Source organism: Schistocerca gregaria, chromosome 7 (assembly GCF_023897955.1).
Source record: "Schistocerca gregaria isolate iqSchGreg1 chromosome 7, iqSchGreg1.2, whole genome shotgun sequence".
NCBI classification, from domain to species: Eukaryota; Metazoa; Arthropoda; class Insecta; order Orthoptera; family Acrididae; genus Schistocerca; species Schistocerca gregaria.
This window is the reverse complement of record NC_064926.1, coordinates 497705170-497729152: the sequence shown is the minus strand read 5'-3', so window position 1 is coordinate 497729152 and position 23983 is coordinate 497705170. Positions and strand designations below refer to the sequence as shown.

Genomic DNA, 23983 nt, shown 5'->3' with positions numbered 1-23983 from the left:
GGGTGAATAAGCTACGCTGCCATCCTTAGCTTGGCGTTCCTCCCATGGTGTGACCGGGTGGAGAGGGGGGGGGAGGGGGGGGGGGCCCTGTTTGGGATTGTATTTCTTAGCATTGAAGTTAGACCTTGACCACTTAGAGACTGCTGGAGATTGAACACCAGCAAGAGATGACATACTAAGCTTCATGGTGTGTCATCCGCCCTGATACCACCCACTCCGACCAGCAGCCCTACCCACAGGCACCACCCAGCCGCTGCAAAGGCCACCTGGCAGGATGGACATTGCTGGGAGTCCCGATGCCCAGGGTGACAGGCATCTACTCCTTGGCATATGTGGGGAGTTAACGGCACAGGTATCAGCAGAGCAATCCCTGTGTGGTCAGGGGGCTACAACCAACAGGGTACATGGCAGCCCTAACACAACGGACTGGCTATCGTGCTGGACATCAGGTGCAAACGAGCTAAGAAGTCCATTATCGTTGACAGTGCAGAAAGCAATACTGCAGAGAGTTTGAAGAAAATGCATCCAGTAGGGTGACCTCGCACAGCAGCTGAAGAATGAGTGGAAGTGCAGATTCACGTCAACGAAGCATGTGAGAGGTCTCAGCACATGATGGACACTATGCACCATGCAAGGCACCCTTTCCCAAATGGCTTGCGCTTCAGAAAAATTTTGAAAAATCGAGGTCAAACCCTACAGGGGACCATCACATAAAGGTCAAAACATGTGAGACTCCTTCTAGTCGCCACTTATGACGGGCAGGAATACCTCGGGCCAGGGGACGAGTGCAAGATTTGTCTACACGTTGGTAAGTGTTTTAAGCTTTATCACATTCAGACAACAGTGTAATAGAGAACTGCAACAAATAGAATGCATTAATATAGCTTATAGTACATTGCTGTAAATATGAGGAAAACAGCTGAAAAATAAGTTTACTGCTGTGTCACGATGCCCATGGAGGGCAACCTGAATAAAAAGAATTGTATGCCAATGGGTTAATAGTGAGACAGCAAAAGATAACTATGTTGTTTGATACCAAACTCTCATTTCCACTAATCTGAATCACTGGTCTTGAGACAGAGATCCAAATGAATTAAATGATCAAGAAGACACACAGGCTTCTGCTGAGGTCCATCAAATATGACATCCCATGATGCTAGTGTGGACAGTTCATTTGAGGCTAGCCATAGAGAGTGAAGAGCCCATGACAATGCAGTGCTGATCAATGAAATCGCTGGCAGTAAATTCTTTAGGTAAAGAATGGAATAAAATTGGGGGGGGGGGGGGCAGAGATAGATATTTTGAGGGAGAGAGAGAGAGAGAGAGAGAGAGAGAGAGAGAGAGAGAGAGAGAGAGAGAGAGAATTTACCAAGCTACCAACATACAGAAAATTCATGACACGTTTGGATTCTTTGGGGCACATCTTCAGGTGTTTTACATTGGTTTTTCACTGATGCTTATACTTTTAGTACATTGGGCGTAAACAGCTTAGTTGTAGAGAAGTTAAATCAGCACTCAAATAATATTTTTATATGCTTGTTCTTACTGGTTCTCATGGTAACTACAATGAAGTGTAGTGCACATACCACATTTATTACAATTATTTTTGCACAGTATTCAGTTTCATTGAATATAGAAATTAAAAGGAAAACATTTTTTCCCCAGAAAACAAGCTAAATGAATGTAACATTTCCATAAGCTACAATTATATTTGTGACCTTACATAACTATTTTTTCCTTAATAAAGACAGTCTCAAAATTAATATACATGTGCAGCATATGACTAACCCATGAAATCTGCAGAAAGCTGCCATTTTACAAATGTGAACAGGGGGGGAAAAAAATCACTGGCTAACCTGTTCACATTTAATAGGACCAGTGGAAAGCAAAAGTTAATATTAATGAAAAAATCATGTAAAAAGTCTTAATATTAGCCCCTAGGGATGTAAATATAGGGTTGGTGCATAAGTTTACAGTGTTTTTCTGTAAGTTTAATAAACACGGCAGATAAACATAACAGAGACTCTAGTCATTAATAATATACTCTCCTTCACTAATTACTACAATCTGTGCCAATACTGGGGTAAGTTTTTGATTCTATGACTGTATGTGGCTTTGAGGTGAAGTACTCGTTGACCCGTGTTCAGAGTGCATTTTCATCCAGCAAGGAAGTTCCTTGAAGATTGTTCAATAGAGATCGGCAAGGGTGATAAGCTGAGAGTGCTAGACCAGGTGAATAATGACGGTATGAAATGAGTTCCCAACCCAACTCCTGTATACTGTGTTTTGTCAGTCTACGAGAATGTGGGCAGACGTTATCATGGAGTAGCATCACTTCACACAGTCTTCCTGGTTGTTGGTCTTCAACTGCATCTGCAAGATGTCTCAGTTGTTGACAATAAATGTCAGCAGTGATGGTTGCACCTTGGGAAAGCAATTTCTAGTACACCACACTGTCACTGTTCCACCAGAAGCCTATCATCATCTTTTGTGGATGCGCATAGGCCATTGTACATGGAGTTGCTGCATTGTTTGTGCTCAACCATTCCTTTCTTTTTCTTATGTTAGCATAAAAACACCACTCCTTGTTACCAGTAATAATATAGAATAGGAATGGTTAGTGTTGCTCAAGAGCCAATTGATGATTTGCAAGCAGAAATGAACATATGGCCACCTGCTGATCCTTGATTTTGGTTTAGAGCATGCAATACCCATACATTTTTGTACCTTCCCCACTGCATGCAAAAGTCATACAATGGTGGAATGATCACTTTTGCCAGTTCTTAAGTACAAGGATGTGGAACAGTGTAGATTAATGCATTTAAACGATCTTCTTCAAATCCTGGAGATCTCCCTGAACATTTAGAGGCACTAGTGTCAAAATGATCTTCCTCAACATTAGAAAACCATTTTCTTGTCATGCTCTGTCCAATGGCATTATCCCGATACACAGCGAAAATGTTTCTGATTGCCTTCACCACCGTCACTCCTCTATTGCATTCAACCAGAAGAACATGTCACAAATGTTCCCATTTCTCTGCTTGGCATACCATTTTCTAGCACCTACAACTCCACTCACAGTCTTCAAATGACAAAATGACTACACATAAACTCAAATAGCAACAGTGAACTACAAATAAAAAATAACAGCTGATAAACAAACCTACAGCAACTGGAATACCAACATACAAAACAAAAATACTATGAACTTATATACCAACATAATAGTATATCATGCATCTTCAATAAATCAATAAATTGTGAATGAAAATTAACTTTCATCTATTTTTCACGTAAGTAACAATGTGATATCTTTCCCACCAATAATCATGGACAAAATTTAAAGAAATGTACTTGTGCCTCCTGAACAAATTACAAACACATTGCCTGTAAAGGGTCTTTGTTTACACGAAAAAACCCAAAATTTCTTGTATCCATCTGGTCTTTTACATTGATTACAGCCACAGGAAAATATAACATATGGCAGAAAAGTACGTGTGATACAACAAATGGTCCTTTGAGAAAATTTGCAGAATTGTGATAATCACTCTCAACTTCCACAAACTAAAATTTTAGTAATTAAGTAAAAAATGATTAGACAATGGCTACACAAAATCCACATTTTAAACATTTCTACACTTTTTCATATGTTTTCTCATGTTATTACAGAAGTCAGAAAGAACAACAGATGAGATGAGAATATTTAGGAGTAAATCCTCCTGGCCTTAACTTCTGCTAATCCATAGTACCCATGTCCTCTACTCAACAGTTTCAGTCCCTCTCTCCTGTCACTCGCTTCCAATCGACATGCTGCAGCTCACTGACCTTAGTACCTGTGTGTCACATGTCTAGCCCACGCACCTATCACTGCTCCTATTTTTCACACCTCTCATCTTGCTCCAAGCCACTAGCTACATATCCCCAACCAACTCTTCCTGCTCTGCCCCCCCCCCCTTTCTCCCTCTAGCCAACCCATCTGACACAGCCCCTGTCCTCAGCCCATCTGGTGAACTGCAGCCACAGCATTATGTGTCCAGCAGCCTGCACAATATAGATGCACAGGTGTGTGTGTGTGTGTGTGTGTGTGTGTGTGTGTGTGTGTGTGTGTCTGTACCAGTACCATATGCTAAAGCTAAAGAAAGGGAAGATAAATTTCCTTTGCAAGGTTTAGAAGTAGAATTTATTTACAGTTTAAAATTATATACTTACATAGTCTGAAAGATCATGAAGCCCACTTGGAAAGCGGCTACGATCAGGAACAAGCTGTCCACTCAAACTCCTCTCTTTCTCCAACCAGCAGTCATCAATGTTTATAAATTCATATCCTAGCGCAGCATAGCCCTCGGAAACCACGAGGTCTGTCATAGTCCGGAATAAGTTTTCACTGAACAGAAAGAAATATTAATTAGAACAGCGGTCAATAAGACCCTCCTCATGCAAATGTTAGATTTTCTAATTTATTACAGCTTTGTCACTATCATGGAAATAGTTTGAACAACTCATCATTAGCATATGTTCAATTACCTACTGAGAACAGTACATCAAAGGTCCCTACATATGATGAAATTTACTTTATTCACAGATTAATTATAATAATTTTCTTTTCACAAGATTCTTCCACAAAGGGATTGCTACCTGTTGGTTTGTTGGCTGCATATTCTAGATAATATGTCCTATTCACGATAAATTTTATGACAATTGCACACATTTATTAAAAAAGATACATTTAAATAATTTATACTTTACTTATCAAGATCTGACATTAATATTGTCCACAAGGTCATTAGCATACAATATGAACAGCAAGTGTCCCAACACACTGCTCCAGTGAAGCGTGTTGGGACCCCATTACTGTTCATGTAGTATATTAATGACTTTGTGGACAATATCAATAGTAACTGCAGATTTTCTGCAGATGGTGCAGTTATCTATAAAGACGTATTGTCTGAAAGAAGTTGCATGAATATTGATTTAGACCTGGAAAAGATTTCAAAGCGGTGTCAAGATTGGCAACTTGCTTTAAATGTTCAGATATGGAAGATTGTGCACTTAACAAAACAAAAAAATGTTATATCCTATGACTATTATATCAATGAGTCACTGTTGGAATTGACCAGCTCATACAAATTTCTGGGTTAGAGAAGGAATTACAAAGGAGAAATAAATTTAATTTACATTTCAGAACACTACTATAATCTGCAAGACATTTCCTTTCTGTGACTTTCTTTGCCTTTTGGGGAAATAGAGCAAAAGGTTGTCTCTACATCCGACATACAAGAATAATGTTCAGTTTTCAAGAGCACTGGTCACTGCAACCAAGAATTTCCACATGCAGAAGGGCAATTCTGTGCAACACTTTTTCATTTGTCGACAATTTTAGACAAAAACACAATATAGCAGAAACAATTTCAAAACAACCTCAGTTTAACTCTGCATTGATCATCTGATGTTCTGGTTCAAATTCCTTGTGTACCAAAAACACTGCCTCTTCTCTCTCTCCCTTCCTCCCTCTTTCTCTTTCTTCGTCATAGACATGAAGCCATAGCCACTTACAGCATGAGTTTTGCCACTTTGCAAGAGCTGAGGCACATGCAAAGTGTTGCTGGAACCATGTTCTGTGAAAAACTGGCATGGAGTCACACCTGCAGACCATTAAACAGCCCCCGAACCCCACAACACACACTGCATTTCGAGCTGGCAAACCTTAATTACTTCTGATGGTTCAACCTGAATGCTCCCACAATTTCCATTCTATTAACAGAGCTGTGTAAACACAACATAACACTTGTAAATGTTGACTGTTCTGAGCTGTGTGCCCTACTCATTTCTTCCCTGTGCATCCTAAATATGGCAGCAGATGCTTCTCCACACAGCCTTGGTTTAGTGCTGCCCCAACATGTCGGTTACACTAACCAATAATCTATACTTCAAAAACCTTGTCACCAGCTCAAACTCATACATTGAAACTGGACTACTTATTCATTTACAGAGCCTAGAAATTCCCTTCACAAGTGTGCATGCTCACTGGAACACTGCTGTGTACCTATGAACTCTTTAGTCCATTCTGCACTGCTTTGCACCACATGTTTGCACAAGGCACACTGGTGTGGATGCAACTTAAGAAGTACAGTGCCCTGCAGCAGCCTTTTGCTCTATCAGGTGTAACAATCATTTCAATTTTCCACCACATGTTAGATCCTGGTGCTTAACTTTCCTTTATGAGCCCACCTAATTTTCAACATTCTTCTGTAGCACCACATCTCAAATGCTTCTATTCTCTTCTGTTCTGGTTTTCCCACTATCTGTGTGTCATTGCCAAACAACAACGTGCTGCAAACGTACATTCTTAGCAAGTTATTCCTCAAATTAAAACCCACATTTGATACTAGTACACTTCTCATGGCCAGGAATACCATTTTTACCAGTGATGGTCTGCTTTTTATGTCCTCATTGCTCTGTCCATCACTGATTATCTTGCTGCTAGGTAGCAGAATTCCTTAACTTCATGTACTTTGTGACCACCAATTATGATGTTAAGTTTCTCGCTCTTCTCATTTCTGCTACTTCTCATTACTTTCGCCTTTCTCTGATTAACAATCAATCCATATTCTGTACTCATTAGATGCCATTCAATAGAGCCTGTAATTCTTCTTCACTTTCACTGAGGATAGCAACGTCACTGGTGAATCTTTAAATTGTGTGGATGATATTTTTCCAAAAGTCTGATGGTGTATCGCCAGTCTCATACAGCCTATACACCTATGTGAATCATTGCTTCATTGCCACTTCCCCCAAAGATTTTCAAAATTCCGATGGAATGTTATCAATCCCTTCTGCCTTATTTGATTTTAATTCTTCCAAATCTCTTCTAAATTCTGACTCTAATACTGGATCCCCTATCTCTTCCCTATCGACTCGTGTTTCTTCTTCTATCACATCTTCAGACAAGTCCTCCTCTCACACAAACCCTCAATGTACCCTTTCCACATATCCCCTTTCTTCTCTGCATTTAATAGTAGAATTCTCTTTACACTCTTAAATGTTACTGCCCTTGTTTTAATTTCACCTCAGATTGTTCTGAATTTTCTATATGTTTAGTCAGTCATTCAAACAATCATTTCTTTTCCAATTTCTACACATTTTTCATGTAGCCAGTTCACCTTAGCTTTCCCATACTGCCTATTTATTTCATTCCTAAGTGACCTGTATTTCTGCTTTCCTGAATTTCCCTTTAACATTTTTGTACTTCCTTCTTTTGTCAATCAACTTCTTCTGTTACCCATGCTTTCTCCACACTTACCCTTCCTGCAACAATGTTTTTTTCCTCCAACTTCTGCAATTGCTCTTTTTAGAAATGTTCATTCCTCTTCAACTGAACCACCCACTGAGCTATTCATTATAATAGTACCTGTAGCCTCAGAGAACTTCAAGCATACCTCTTCATTCCTTAGTACTTCCATATCCCACTTCTTTGCCATTGATTTCAGTCTCTAAATTTTAACCCAAGACTCATCACTACTAAATTGTAAACTGAGTCTATATCTGGTCCTGGATACACCTTACAGTCTGTGTGATCATGATGTAATCAAACTGAAATCTTCCTCTATCTCCTGGGCTTTTTCAAGTATACATCCTTCTCTCGTGGTTCTTGAACAGAGTATTCACTATTACCACATGACATTTATTGCAGAACTAAATAAGTCTTTCTCCTCTCTCATTCCTACAACCAAGCCCATATTCTCCTGTAATACTTTCTTCTCCTCCTTCCTATACAACCATGTTCGAATCCCTCATGAGTATTATATTTTCACCTCAGGTTACTTACTGAATTACCTGTTCAATAGCCTCATATACCTTCCCTACCTCTTCATCTTCTGCTTGAAATGTCTGCATGTACAGCTGAACTATTGGTGTCGGTGTTCTTTTGCTGCTGATTCTGATGAGAACAGCCCTATCATTGAATTGTCTGCAGTAACTCATTCTCTGTCCTAACTTCCTATTCATAATAAATCCTACTCCTGTTATACCATATTACCCTATACTCATGTAACCAGAAATCCTTGTCTTCTTTCCAAATCATTTCACTGACCCCCCCCCCCCCCACTATACCTAGACTGAGTCTTACCATTTCCTTTTCAGATTTTCTAGCTTCCCTACCACATTCAAACTTCTGATATTCCAGACCCTGCTTCATGAAATGTTATCTTTTAATTGGTTATTCACGCTTTTCCGCATGGTCATCTACCCCTTGGCAGTCCCCTCCTGGAGATATAAATGGGGGACTAGTCTGGAACTTTTCCCAATGGAGAGATTAACATGATACATTTAAGTACAAGCCCCATATATCCTGTGAATACATGTTATGTGTCTTTAATGAAGTGGTTTCCATTGCCTTTTGCATCCCCAATGTCATCGATCACTGTTGATTATTCTGCATTTTAGAGTCAGTTTCCCACCACAAGGGCAAGAGAGTTCCCTGAAACTCTGTCTGCTCCTCTCACCCAGGACTGAGGATGTTATGATTACGAAACAAAGACGGTACCGCTACACCATGGATACATTAATTATTTCTGGTCAATAGTCTGTCACTTCCAACCACAATGCATTAGTATAGCTACAAATCCAATGATAACTGTTTTGAGACCTCTGTTTAGGTTTCCTGACAGGCCAAGGATCTACCAGCTGAAGCTCTGAAAAACATCCTACTCACAGCATCATAAGAGGTGGCTGCAATGGCCAGACAACGTCCTGCAAAGACAAATATATCTACATCCATTATTCCCAGCCCCAGGACAGTAATACAACACTGTCAGAAGTCTGTTTTCTCCAGTCATTTGCTACAGCTTCAACAAGGATTTCTTGCTTGCTCATCTGCCAATACCAACTGGGTCACTGTTGGTTACACCATCCATGTCACGGATAGACATCAAGGAACACAACAGATTTCTTCACCTTTGAGCGTTTTTGAGAAGTCAGTGACATCAAAGTTTAAACACAACCACAATTACAAAAATACTTTATACATTAGACTTTACACATCACTTTGGTATATTTATAATAATAAACGAATACAGCTGGAGAATTCATAATGTTTGGACACTAGACTTTGCACATTACATGTTGATTTGTTTAAAACTGTGTATTGTGTAATACTGCATTTTATTATCTCATAAAAGCAAAGTTCTTATTATTTTGCCATGAGATTCTTTCAGTGCACAGTATTCTTTGCTCTTAAACCATTTTCCAATTTTATTTTTAAATTTATTCACACATACTGTAGGGGTGGGAGATTGCTATAAAAAAATGCTAAAATATTTATAGGTGTGGTGTATTTTTACTAATCTGTTGTCCATCATGTCAACTGCAGCTGCATTTCTAATGTGTTGGTGATGTACTGAGTTCCAAGATTAAATTGATTTTTATTTTCCTTAGTATCGACTAGTTCCTAAAACTAATTCCAGCAAGATTATTATGGTGCAAGTCCCTCAGTACATCTAAAAGCCTTCACTGTCATTTAAATATTATTTTCGCACCGTTAAACAGGTACATTAACCTAGAGAGTCTGTTGAATAGCTTACTTGTATGAGTATCCCATATAAGTCTTTCGTCAATACGAAAACCAAGAAATTTTACTAACTTATTGTTCTGTTTATGCCAATGGCCTCGCCGCAGTGTAACACCGGTTCCTGTCAGATCACCGAAGTTAAGCGCTGTCGGGCTGGGTTAGCACTTTGATGGGCGACCATCTGGTCTGCCGAACGCTGTTGGCAAGCGAGGTGCACTCAGCCCTTGTGAGGCAAATTGAGGAATTACTTGATTGAGAAGTAGCGACTCTGGTCTCTGAAACTGACATACGGTCGGAAGAGCGGTGTACTGACAAATGCCTCTCCATATCCGCATCAGTGATGCCTGTGGGCTGAGGATGATACGGCGGCCAGTCGGTACCACTGGGCCTTCATGGCCTGTGCAGGAGTAGTTATTTTTTCTGTTTAAGAGCATTTAAACTGAACAACACATCTTCAGTTTTTTATTTATTAGGTTGGTACATAAGTTCGTGGCAATTTTGTTTCGTGTGTTGGTATTTTGACTGCTACAAGTTTATTTATCAATGCCATTTTTTATTTGTAGTTCATTGTTTTTGAGTTTACATACTGTATTTGTCATCTGGAGATGGTGTATGGTGAGCTGTGCCACTAGAAAATGGAGTGCCAAGTGGAGAAATCAGAACACTGCCAACATATTCTTTTGTTTTGAGATCAATAGAGGCGGCCAGAAACATTTGCGCCATATATGGGGTAATGCCATTGGGCAGAGCATCAGAGAATGGCAAAAAAATGGTTTTCTCATTTTAAGGAGGATTGTTTTGACATCAGCGACTCTCTACAATTAGGAAGACCTACGGGGTTTGGTGAAGATCATTTAAACACATTAATTCTCAATTATCCACTTCAGTGTAACCAAGAACTGGCAATTATGATGATCTGTGATCGTTCCACCACTGTGTGACATTCGCTTGGCATGGGAAAGATTCAAGAATAGGGTGTATTGGTACCACATGCTCCAAACCAAAATCACAAAAACGAATGGGTGGTCATATGTGCACCTCTGCTCACACATCATCTAACTGGCTTGTGAGCAACACTAACTACTGTTTTCCCATACCATTAGTGGCGATGAGAAATAGTGTGTTTGTGCTAACATAAGAAAAAGAATGGAATGGTTGAGTCCAAACAAAAGCAACAACTCCCTGTACTAAGTCCTCCAAACATCCACAAAAGATAATGTTAAGCATCTCATGGAACAACGACGGTGTGTTGTACTACAAACTGAGTTACCCAAGTGTAACCATCACTGCTGACATTTATTGTTACCAACTAAGGTGTCTTCCAGACACACGCCAAGAACAGCAAACAGGAAGACTGCATGAAGTGATGCTGCTCCATAACACTTGCCCACATTCTGTTGGACTACGAAACACACACACACACACACACACACACACACAAACACACACAAACACACACACACACTCTATACAGGAGCTGGGCTGAGAGGTCATTCCTGACCATCCTTACTCACCTGATCTTGCGCCCTCAGATTTTCACATTTTCCGTTCTCTGTCAAATAACCTTCAAGTCACTTCCTTCTGGAAAAAAATTTGTTCCAAACATGGCTCAATGGGTTCGTCACCTCAAAACCACGTGATATCTACAGTCGTCGAATCAAAAAGTTACCCCCGCATTGGCAAACTGATGTAAACAGTGAGGTAGAATATATTAGTCACCAATAAAATCTCAGTTATGTGTATCTGTAGTGTTTATTAAACTTTTTATGAAAAAAAGATGTGAACTTGTTCATAGATCCAATAATTAGTTTGTGCTGCATATATCTATTGCTGTTGCTACAGATTAGTTGTCGTTTCTCCAGCCTGCTATCTTGAGCAATCAGTGTACTGCCATTTACACAAGGCAAATCATTATACAATTAATAATAATAATGTAGATATCTTATTATTATTTTCTTTTTTTTCTTGGACCTTTGAAATATAGGAGGGTTGAAATGGACATCTAAATATGAGAATGGAAAATGGAAATTAACTCTTTGAGTACTGCAGACGTGATATGCTGTGGCGCTCCACCTTGCCGCGGGTGCTGCGGACGTTGTTTGTGCCGATGTGGGCTTTCCTGTGGGCCCTGTAGATGGCATTCTTCGCGCGGCCTGGCCGGTACTGGAGTTCTAATGCTGGCTTACACCGCAGCCAGTTCCACTGCCTGTGGGCCTGTGGACATCAATAGCCCCTCAGGGCTGCATGCCAGCCCGTCGCAAGTTGTTTTGTCCCGTGCACTCCCTGGGATGGATGTATTCTGTGCCACTGTCCCTACTATCTGGGAAACACTCTGCTATAGATTTTGCAGTTGCTGTTCGACATTCGTGCTAGCTGGTTCGTTTGATCTTCTGCATTCTGCTTCTGTGGTGTTGTTCAGCTATCTGCCATTTCATCAGGATTTTTAGAGTACTGTCACTTTTGAGTTCCACAGACAAATGGCACATAGGCATCGTTGCACTGACGAAAAGATACTGGAGATACTGACAAGGAGTGACAGTGAGTGTGGCATCTTCAATGAATGTAGTGATAATGAAGATTAATTTATTTTATTTATTTATATATTTATTGTTCCGTGGGACCAAATTAAGGAGAAGTCTCCATGGTCATGGAACGTGTCAATACATGGAATTATAACACGATAGTAGAAACAGATAAAATGAAATATAAAAAACATATTCAGGCGATAAGTCTTAAGTTTAAATAAAGAAAAATCAACAATGTAACACTGGAAATTGCTTAATTTTTTAGCTATTCCAGGAGCTCCTCGACAGAATAGAAGGAGTGAGCCATGAGAAAACCCTTCAGTTTAGACTCTTTTGAGTTTGGGCTATTGCCAAGATTTTTGAGTTCTTGTGGTAGCTTATTGAAAATTGATGCAGCAGAATACTGCACTCCTTTTTGCACAAGAGTCAAGGAAGTACATTCCACATGTAGATTTGATTTCTGCCTAGTATTAACTGAGTGAAAGCTGCTAACTCTTGGGAATAGAGTAATATTGCTAACAACAAATGACATTTAAGAAAATATATACTGTGAGGGCAATGTCAGAATTCCCAGGCTATTGAATAGGGGTCGACAAGAGTTTCTCGAACTTGCACCACATATAGCTCGAACAGCCCGTTCTTGAGCCAAAAATACCCTTTTATAATCAGAAGAATTACCCCACAAAATAATACCATATGACATAAGTGTATGAAAATATGCGAAGTAGACTACTTTTCATGTTGAACTGTCACTTATTTCAGATACTGTTCTAATGGTAAATAAAGCAGCATTTAGTTTCTGAACAAGATCCTGGACGTGGGATTTCCACAACAGCTTACTATCTACGCGATGCCTAGGAACTTGAACTGCTCCGTCTCGCTTATAATATGCCCATTCTGTCTGATCAAAATATCGGTTCTTGTTGAATTGCGAGTTAGAAACTGTAAAAACTGAGTCTTACTGTGATTTAGCATCAAATTATTTTCCACAAGCCACAAACTTATTTCATGAACTACATTATTTGATACTGTTTCAATATTACACACAAGATCCTTCACTACCAAGCTGGTGTCATCAGCAAACAGAAATATTTTTGAATCACCTGTAATACTAGAAGGTATATCATTTATATAAATAAGAAGCAGCAGTGGCCCCGCACCGACCCTTGGGGAACGCCCCACTTAACAGTGCCCCATTGGGACTGAACATCATTACCACTCTCAATATTGCGGAGAATTACCTTCGTCTTTCTGTTCTTAAAGTAAGAAGCGAATCAATTGTAAGCTACTCCCCTTACTCCATAATGGTCCAACTTCTGCAGTAATATTTTGTGGTCAACACAGTGAAAAGCCTTCGTTAAATCAAAGAAAACACCTAGCGTTCGCAACCTTTTATTTAATCCGTCCTAAACCTCACAGAGAAAAGAGAATATAGCATTTTCAGTTGTTAAACCATCTCTAAAACCAAACTGTACATTTGACAGCAAATTATGTGAATTTAAATGCTCCAGTAACCTTGTATATACAACCTTCTTGATAACTTTAGCAAACACCGATGGCACAGAAATAGGTCTAAAATTGTCAACATGATCCCTGTCTCCCTTTTTATAAAGTGGCTTCACTACCAAGTACTTTAATCGGTCACAGGAAATTGACCACTCCTAAAGGAAAAGCTACAGATATGGCTAAATACTGGGCTAACATACCTAGAATAATACTTCAGTATTCTGCTAGATACCCCGTCATATCCATGAAAGTTCTTGGTCTTTAGTGATTTAATTATTAACTCAATCTCCCTCTTGTCAGTATCATGGAGGAGCATTGCAGGTAAGAATCTCGGAACACTTTTTTCTAAGAGCGCTATGTGATTCCCTGTTGGAACTAGGTTTCTATTTAGTTCACCTGCTATATTCAGAAAGTGATTATTAAATACTGTACATATACGCAACTTATGAGAAACACGGACATTCCCACTACGCACTGATTCTATATCCTCGACCGGTCTCTGCAGACCAGCCACTTCCTTTACGACTGACCATATGGTTTTAATTTTATCCTGAGACTTAGCTATTCTATCTGCATACCACATACTTTTTGCCTACCTAATAACATTTTTAAGCACCTTAAATACTGTTTGTAATGGGCTGCTGCATTTATATTTTGCCTGTTTCTAACGTTTTGATATAATTGCCCCTTTGTCTACAAGATATTCTTATCCCTCTAGTCAGCCACCCAGGCTGACTGTTTGTGCTAGTACTCTGTTTTGAATGTTCTAACGGAAAGCAACTTTCAAAGAGCACAAGAAAAATCTTGAGAAAAGCTTTTATATTTATCATCTACTGTATCAGCGCTATAAACATCTTGCCACTCTTATTCCTTGATAAGGTTTACAAAGGTCTCTACAGCAACTGGATCAGCTTTCCTAAACAGTTGATAACTATATTTAACATCAGAAGAATCTCTTAGTAATACACCTCCACATACTTAACCTAGTAGAGCTCGCCAGGGCAGTTTTTCTTCAGATTCTTAAAGTGAAGACGAATTGATCCGTAAAAGGCCACGCCATAGTGAGAATGAGAAATATGATTGGTAAAAACGTGATTTCAGTACAGCACTTCATCCATTTGATGACTCATCTTCAGGACATCATTGCCAACTAGTGCCTGATTCAAGCATTCTATCCTTTTTCATGCTATTTCTATCAGAACATCTGTTGAAATTTATAGCACTTGAAATGAACCTATTTTTCACTTTCACCATGGCAAATATGTCAGAATCAGTTTGTTTTCGACTATCCACCTGGAAAGATACGGTTTTGAGGAAATGTATAGCTTCATTGGTATTTGGCTTCTCACGGCCCGTGTTAAAAAGTTGAGAATAAAGGAATATTGGTCCAGAGATGTACTTCTGAGTACTCCAATTTTTGGCGAAGTTATGTCCCGTGACCATTTCATGTTAATTTTGAGAATGTTGCATTTTAGTGGCAACTTGGCCAATTGTGGAGATGACAGTTTGTTTAAAATTAGGAAAATAATTGGTACAGTTCATGTGGCGTTGCACAGTGCATTTAATCCATTCAGAAAACTCTGTGCTGATGAAAGCCTATTATCGTTCAAAGTTCGCTTATCTTTTAAACAATACATTCCTTCGAAATGAAGTAGATTTGGAATCAAAACATTTGTGTTGTGCAACTGTAAAACTGCATATGTCTTGGATTTCATTGTATACACAGGCACAACAACAGAAATTGAAGTCCATAATTTGGAAAAATCTGGTGATATTGTGGCAACACTAATGAAACCATACCATGAATGAAGACATACCCTGTAAGTTGACAATTGGTATACAAATCCAGCCTTGGTCCTCTGGCTTCACAACCAGAGAACAGCAGCATGCGGTACTGTACATAGGAACAGGCACAACTTTCCGGCGCTACAAAAGAAACTGAAACGACGAGAAGTTGAGTTTATGTCAACTGACGCAATGCTTGCCATCAAGTGGTACGAAAAGAGAGAAGTGTTGATGCTGACTACCTGCAACACTATAGAAATGCGCGACACGAGAAAGACAAACAGCATGATGGGCAAAAAAGTAATGAAGCCCCCATGTGTTGTTGATTACAGTGCACATGTGGGAGCAGTAGGCCACTCCGATATGCTATTAAGCTCTGTTGCATTTGTGCATAAATCTGTTAAATGGTACAAAAAGTTTTTTTTTTTTTTCAGGTTGTGGACCTGTGTGTTCTGAATGCTCACACTCTTAACAGTTTGGTGACAGGGAGCAAAATATCATTAGCAGATTTTCATTTATGTCTGGTACGAGAACTTGTGGAAAAATTTGCTACAGAGCGGAGAAGAGATAGGAAAAGAAGACGCTCTGATGACGAGAATCCTCTTCGCTTTACCGGGAGGCACTTTCCAAATGTCATTCCAAGTGACCAGTCCAAGAAACGCAGACATGGCATAAATGTGCAGTCTGCTCGAAACAGAATGTGCATCATGAAATGAAATATGAATGCAAAACATGCAATGTACTTTGCTGACAAACACCTTATGCATGAACTTGTGAAACATCCAGTCTGTGTTGACAAACTGGATGCTTCAAATGTTCATACAGAAGGTGCAAAAATAAAAACTTGATACAAATTTATGGATTCTTCCACAACTTCTTGGTAGAAGTTAAACCTTAAATTTAGTGCAAATATCATTAATTAAGCAAAAAATCCTAACATTATTATTACTACAAAATTGTAGCCTGGGTTGCGGTAAAAGATATTTATTTAAGCGGTAACTAGTTTCGGGCGAAGCCCACTTTCAAACCACCATGTAAAACAAAGACTGTTACAACCACAGCTATAAAGCTGTTTATAAAACTATAGATGATCGATAACTATCGATACACTATGGTTTTATTAACAGCTATTTGTGTAACATGCATGAAGTATTTAGGAATGAATATTGATTGTCAATTATCATGAAATGAACACAGAAAGCTGCTGGCAAAAAGAATGTCATCAACACATTTTGCTTTTATGGTTTTATCATCAGTTTGAGACGGGCAATGTCTTGTGGTGACACATGCTAAATTCTTAATTATGGGATTCTTTTTTGGGAACTGAAGACACAAAACATGGATACAATTCCATTTATGGAATATTCTGTCGGTTCTTGGAGGAACTTAGACATAGCTTGAATATAACGTATTAAAGACCACAACATGCTAATACAATATCAGCTTTAGGAAGCAGTACTAAAGAATTTTCAATTGCGTGGAGCACCTGCTGGAGATGGTATCAGCTTATAAAAAACATTATGTTTGTAGACATCAACATAGAATCTTTAAATAACAGCAATAATTATTTGTGTTATACTTCAGTGTGCAAGTACTATAACATAAACTCAAAGCCTACAAGAATTCTGTAGAAAGACAGACATGCGTTGACCACATTCCCACAAACATAACAAAGGAGAATATAACAACCACTGTAGAAAGTTACACATCTGACTACAGAGCCCTTACTATGGAAAGTGATGTAGGGAATGTAGATATAACTAAAACTGATACATTTACAAACAAAAGAAACTTTAATTATACTAAACTTAAGAGGGGGATTAGGCAATGAAAACTGGGAAACCAATTTACAATGCACCATTGTGAATGATAAAACTTCTATTAACTATTCAGTAAAACTTTAAATGCACAATGTCCTTTAGTAAAACAGGTAAACAAAGCTATTAATTTCAAAGCTGAGAATTTCCCTCCTGAAATCACTGAACTGAGAGAGAACATTAAAGACTGTTACATGTTGTTGTTGTGGTCTTCAGTCCAGAGACTGGTTTCATGCAGCTCTCCATGCTACTCTATCCTGTGCAAGCTGCTTCATCTCCCAGTACCTACTGCAACCTACATCCTTCTGAATCTGTTTAGTGTATTCATCTCTTGGTCTCCCTCTATGATTTTTACCCTCCGCGCTGCCCTCCAGTACTAAATTGGCGATCCCTTGAAGCCTCAGAATATGCCCTACCAACCGATCCCTTCTTCTAGTCAAGTTGTGCCACAGACTTCTCTTCTCTCCAAGTCTATCCAATGCCTCCTCATTAGTTATGTGAGCTACCCATCTAATCTTCAGCATTCTTCTATAGCACCACATTTCAAAAGCTTCTAATCTCTTCTTGTCTAAACTATTTATCATCCACGTTTCACTTCCATACATGGCTACACTCCATACAAATACTTTCAGAAACAACTTCCTAACACTTAAATCTATACTCGATGTTAACAAATTTCTCTTCTTCAGAAACGCTTTCCTTGACATTGCCAGTCTACATTTTATATCCTCTCTACTTCGACCACCATCAGGTATTTTGCTCCCCAAATAGCAAAACTCTTTTACTACTTTAATTGTCTCATTTCCTAACCTAATTCTCTCAGCATCACCCGACATAATTCGACTACATTCCATTATCCTCGTTTTGCTTTTGTTGATGTTCATCTTATATCCTCCTTTCAAGACACTGTCCATTCCGCTCAGCTGCTCTTTCAGGTCCTTTGCTGTCTCTGACAGAATTACAATGTCATCAGCAAACCTTAAAGTTTTTATTTCTTCTCCATGGATTTTAATTCCTATTCCAAATTTTTCTTTTGTTTCCTTTGCTGCTTGCTCAATATACAGAGTGAATAAAATTGGGGAGAGCCTACAGCCCTGTCTCACTCCTTTCCCAACCACTGCTTCCCCTTCATGTCCCTTGACTCTTATAACTGCCATCTGGTTTCTGTACAAATTGTAAATAGCCTTTCGCTCCCTGTATTTTACCCCTGCCACCTTTAGAATTTGAGAGTATTCCAGTCAACATTGTCACAAGCTTTCTCTAAGTCTACAAATGTTAGAAACATAGGTTTGCCTTTCCTTAATCCATTTTCTAAGATAGATTGTTACATACTCTTTGGAAATGAAATCCCATGCTACTTGACAGAATGTAGGGGAATAATGCGGGAGATGCGCACCGCCGTATTAGGCCAGGTCCTAACGGAGGTGATTTGCCGTTGCCTTCCTCTGACCATAATGGGGATGAATGATGATGATGATGATGATGATGATGATGACACGACACCACCCTGTCATCTCGGGGCAAGTGAATATCCCTGATCCCACTGGGAATCAAACCCGAGACCCCGTGCTCAGGAAGCGAGAACTTTACCGCGAGACCATGAGCGGTAGACACATACCCTTTAGAGATACTTTCTTAGTTGCAGTTATTTCTTTTCACTTTCATTGTTGCAGATATTCCTTACACTTTGTTGTAGTTTCTGTCAGTTTCTTTGTCGTGGTTATTCATTGCAGGTTTCTGTACTGTGGTTGTTCAGTGCTAATTTGTTTACTGAAGAGGCTTCTAAGAAATCTGAGACCATCCAGTAAGTTCTTTGTTTTCGTGAGGAATTTGCCAGTTGACAACAGTTGCAGAGTGTTTTGTGAAAAGGACTGTCTGAAATGTCTTCTGACTGGCGCCACAGGAGAGTAAAGTGTGCTGACTATTTGCATATCCATAAAAGAGCAATATATAAGACAAAAAAAAAAAAGACTGTTCATGTTGGGTATAAGTGTTCTCATTTGAAGACTCTGTTTCAAAGTGAAGATGTTTCCAGTGATGACTTTTTGTGTTCCAAATGTTTTGACAGAATAACAACAATGATAGTATCTGAACAAGGTGAAGCCTCCAGTGGTGCAGAGTTCGCATCAATAGAGGAAGATTAGTACCCTGAATCAGTGAACTACAGAGATAGGTATTAGTCCTGTTAAGAAACCGTGGTCAGTGAAGTCGAGTCATAAGCTTTATGCATCAAGAAAGTGCAGACAAATTACTTAAGCTATGGATGAATACACTACAGCAGAACTGACCACACTCTTCTCAGTAGAAGGCTGGTTGGTTGGTTTGGGGAAGAGACCAAACAGCGAGGTCATCAGTCTCATCGGATTAGGGAAGGACGGGGAAGGAAGTCGGCCGTTCCCTTTCAGAGGAACCATCCCGGCATTTGCCTGGAGCGATTTAGGGAAATCATGGAAAACCTAAATCAGGATGGCCGGACGCGGGATTGAACCGTCGTCCTCCCGAATGCGAGTCCAGTGTGCTAAACACTGCGCCATCTCGCTCGGTTCTAAGTAGAAATTCCATCTTCAAACGAAAATGAACCAAAGCACTCGTGCCAGGAATTTTTCACAAATATCAATTCAGCTGTTGAATATTGTGCATCCTACCGTGAAAAGGTGCAAGTTTTAACTATTATTCCAGAGACATTTTCCAAGAAAACAATTTTGAACCATGTTCCATCAGTATCAAAGTACATGGTAGACATATCAAGAAATGTGAGGTCAGTAAAAGAAGCCTTTGGAAGACCAGATCCCTATTATGGTTATCCTGTAGAAGCAGCTCAAGTTCAAATAGTGCAGTCATTTTATCTGGAAGATAAATGGGACTGTTCTTGTCATAGTGAAAAAAGATACTCTAACTGTGGCAGTTGAAGGTGAAAAGACTTGTGAAAATGAAGAAGTACATGACTCCCAGTATTAAAGAAACTTTTACAGTTTATAAGAGCAACTATATAACTTCACATATTAGAAGATCAAAATTTTATGCACTATGATCTAAGTGGGTAGATCCACACCCACCTAGACATGTCTGTTTATGTGTGTACTGGGCGAATTTTGAACTTTGTGTGGTAACTTTGAAGAACTTACTGCAGCATGTGACATATGACACCTTGGTTGGGCGTGCAAAGTCATTAGTTGTCTTGTGACATAAAGTGAGAGACTTGTTTGTTTTAAGAATGTGGTGACTGCCCTGGAAAGGGAGGACTGTCTATACATACACTTGGCCTGGAAGACGTAGCACATCTCCCTGCAGAAATTACATATGCGACATGGCAGGAAAATAAACTAATTAAAAAAATTGTTGCCTCTGACAGCTTCATTGATGAACCTGGTAAATGGTAAGTGAAAGCAGCAACACACCAGCATCTGAAGAAATTGCAACAACAGCACATTGTAGAAGTGAAAGGGCATGTACAGACTGAGGAACTATGTTTAGTGCTTCACTATGATTTTGCTGAGAACTTGTCTGTAATTCTCCCACAAGAAGTACAAGGGTCTCACTGGAGTAATGACCAAGTTTCAATTTTTGCATATTCAATTTTTACACATTTTCAAAACTAGAGCACAAGTGTCGCACTTGTAAGTGATGACGCAGGACATGACTCAGCAAATGCTTTGCTAGCAATGAGCAAAATTCTTCAACTGCAAACAGGGGCAGAGGAGATCATCATTATTTCTGATAGTGCTCCTAGTCATTTTAAAAATCGTTACCAGCTGTTTGAATTGAGTAAGTTACTTGTGCCAAGAGGCTGGGTCTACACTGCTAATGGTCATAGGAAGGGGCCTTGTGATGGTGTAGAAGACCTGCTGAAGCACCATGCTACAAAACATAATCTATCCAGGCCAAAAAAAGCTACGATTCAGAATGCTGAGGATTTTACGAGAGTCGTGAAATCTTACACATCCACAGCCCTCATTCTTTTGTCCAAAGAGGAACTCAAAGAATTCCGTGAGCAGAAAAAGCAAGAATGGTCCAAACAAACTACTCCTGTGAAAGGAATTCAGAACACACATTTCTGGACTTAAAGTGAGGGGCGAAATCATATTGCATTCATTCATTCGACCAAAATTGACCTGCTGCTGGATATAAGTTTCCAGCTGAAGGACAGCAACAACATCGTCAGTGCTCACTTCCTGTTCACAATGTTTTGAAGATTGTAAATGCTCCAGTTCCTATTGATTCAACAGGAAGGCATCATGTATATCAAAGGAAGATAATACTGAAGCAGTGGAACACATTTATAATTCATTGAATGGTTAATTCAGTGCAAAACAGAGTGCACGAAGTTGTATAAATTGAAACCTTTAAGCCTTTTGACCTTGCACATACATTTTGGAACCATTTATAGGGCTAATGCTTGAAAAATGAGTCTCTTACTCATCTTTCAAAACTAAAATTATATTAAATAAGGCTAGGTTTTGATTTTTATGAGCCTGTTATGTGATAATGTGGTAATAAAACAGGTTTTATAAATGGAAAAAAATTCAATTGTTTATAAAACCTGTTCAACTTAAAAGTGGAAACCCTCCTTTTCAGGGAATGTAGAACTATATAATATTAACCAACAGAAAAAAAAAAAAAAAAAATCAAAATTTTATGGATTGGAATTTTTGAAGAAAAAAAAACATAAATTATTAAAAAAGTTCAGAATGTCATAGTAAAATAATTTTGACAGATTTTAACATATGCTAAATTCAATATTATCTGAAACTATGAAGGTAAGATTTTTTCCTAGCCTGCCTGCAATGATATGGACCATGCTGTTAGTAAAACAGCCTGAAAAATAATGTATAAAGACTGTGGGAAGCAGCAATCTCATGAATACACCAGTATGACATTAAATGAAAATGGAGATATAAGAAATGACCCAAAAGAACTGTGTGAGAGATTCATACAGATGTTTAGTACAATTGACGCAAATGAAACACATGACTGGACATGCAATTTAGATGTTACAAATACTAGCCAATTATTTTTCATCCATGACATTACTGAGAGGGACTGCCTAGCAATCATTTCAGAACTTCAAGTTAAAAGTCTTGCGACTGGGATGAAATTTCATCTAAGCCGTTAAAGGAACACAGACGAGAATTAGTAAAGCCTCTGGCACACCTCCCTTTGCCATTGAGACTTCCCTGATCTTTTGAAAACCACAGAAACCCTACCGGTGTATAAGGGAATAAAAACTGACATCAAAAACTATAGGCCAATATCATTAACTTCAGAGCTCGGAAAATTACTACAGAAAATAATATTAAATCAATTTGAGGAATATTTCCTCATACATAATTTGTTCTACAATCTACAACTCGGTTGTAGAAAACAAATATCTACTGTAACAGCAGTACCAACTTTTATACATTAAATATTAAACAATCTAGATGAAGGAGACAAGATAATTCCTGGATATGAGTATATCTTTCGGTACTCTCAATCATACAATTCTACTGGATAAATTAGAAGCATAGGTGAGAAGAGGTGTAGCCTTACAACTACAAACCTACCAATTGAAAGACAGAAAACAATGTGTTGAGCAAGTTATAAAAGGAATGAAATCCACAAGATGCCTCAATGTGGTGTGTTGCAAGAAAGCATAGCTATTGGGGTCTTTTCTGTTCCTTGTGTATGTTAATGATTAACTGAACCCCAAAACTGCAGGGTTGTGAGCTATGCTGATGACACATATTTTGTCAGCTGGATCCGTGATACGCAAACTACTACGAACAGTAGTGTGATGAATTTTATTTTTCTGTCAAGTTATCTAATGGCAAATGAGCTACTTATAAATAAAGAGAAGAGAGTGACAATGCAATTTCTGCTTAGCTATAACCAGAACATAAATAGTACTTAATTTATAGCTCAACTGCCCCTTAGCCACACAAACAAACACAATTTTTTGAGTATAATTGTTGATAAACACCTGTCATGGAAAGAACATACAGACCATCTTCTTCTTCTGTTGTGGTCAATCCAAGGATTGGTTTTCAACAGCTACAATGGCAGCCTGTCTCCATTCTGTGCGTCTTTCAGCGTTTCTCTTAATTTCTTTATAGGTGTTACATCCCACATCTTTCACGATTTGATCCATGTACCTTAGCCGTGGTCTTCCTCTTGGGCTTTTTCCCTTGACAGATCCCTCTATGATTGTGTTCAGGAGTCCTTTATGTCTTAATAGATGGCCTGTAAATTGCACTCTTCTTTTAACAATGAAACTCCAGAAGCTTCTCTTCTCACTTGCTCTTTCCAGAACCACTTCGTTTGTGACTTTGTCTATACATTTTATTTTGAGCATGCATCTATAGCACCACATTTCAAAAGAATTTAGCTTCTGGTCTTCCTCTTTCCCAAGAGTCCATGTTTCACACCCATAGCATGCCACACTCCACACATAAGATCTCAAAAATCTTTTCCTGATTTCAAGGCTGAAGCTCTTAGATGTTAATATGTTTTTCTTCTCGTTAAAAGCAGCCTTTGCTTGAGCTATTCTACTTCTCACCATATTTGTAAGAAAATCAGTACAAATGTAGGCTATATGTACTGAAACACTTAATTTCACAATGCAATAGATGAGATTTACTGTTTGTTTATACCGTTATAAACGATTCTTCTGAAACCATAGGTAAAACTATGAGCACCTGAACCCATTTTCTCTGAAAAATTACAGAAGTTATTAATCGGCTAGTACCTTGGCCATTGAAGTGTGCGTTTTGGTGTCTGTGTGTGTAAATGTGTGTACTATTGGTGGA

At 38.8% G+C, this 23983-nt stretch overlaps 1 protein-coding gene across 4 annotated transcripts in view; it reads right to left on the bottom strand.

The window, feature by feature from the left end:
* Nucleotides 1–23983, bottom strand: part of LOC126281182 (alpha-N-acetylgalactosaminidase) — a 123287-nt gene that overhangs the window by 55324 nt on the left and 43980 nt on the right. For all 4 annotated transcript variants that reach the window (XM_049979882.1, XM_049979880.1, XM_049979881.1 and 1 more), the window contains one exon: nucleotides 4210–4384. In XM_049979882.1, the coding sequence (XP_049835839.1) occupies nucleotides 4210–4384 (175 nt within the window). The remainder of the gene's footprint in view (nucleotides 1–4209; nucleotides 4385–23983) is intronic.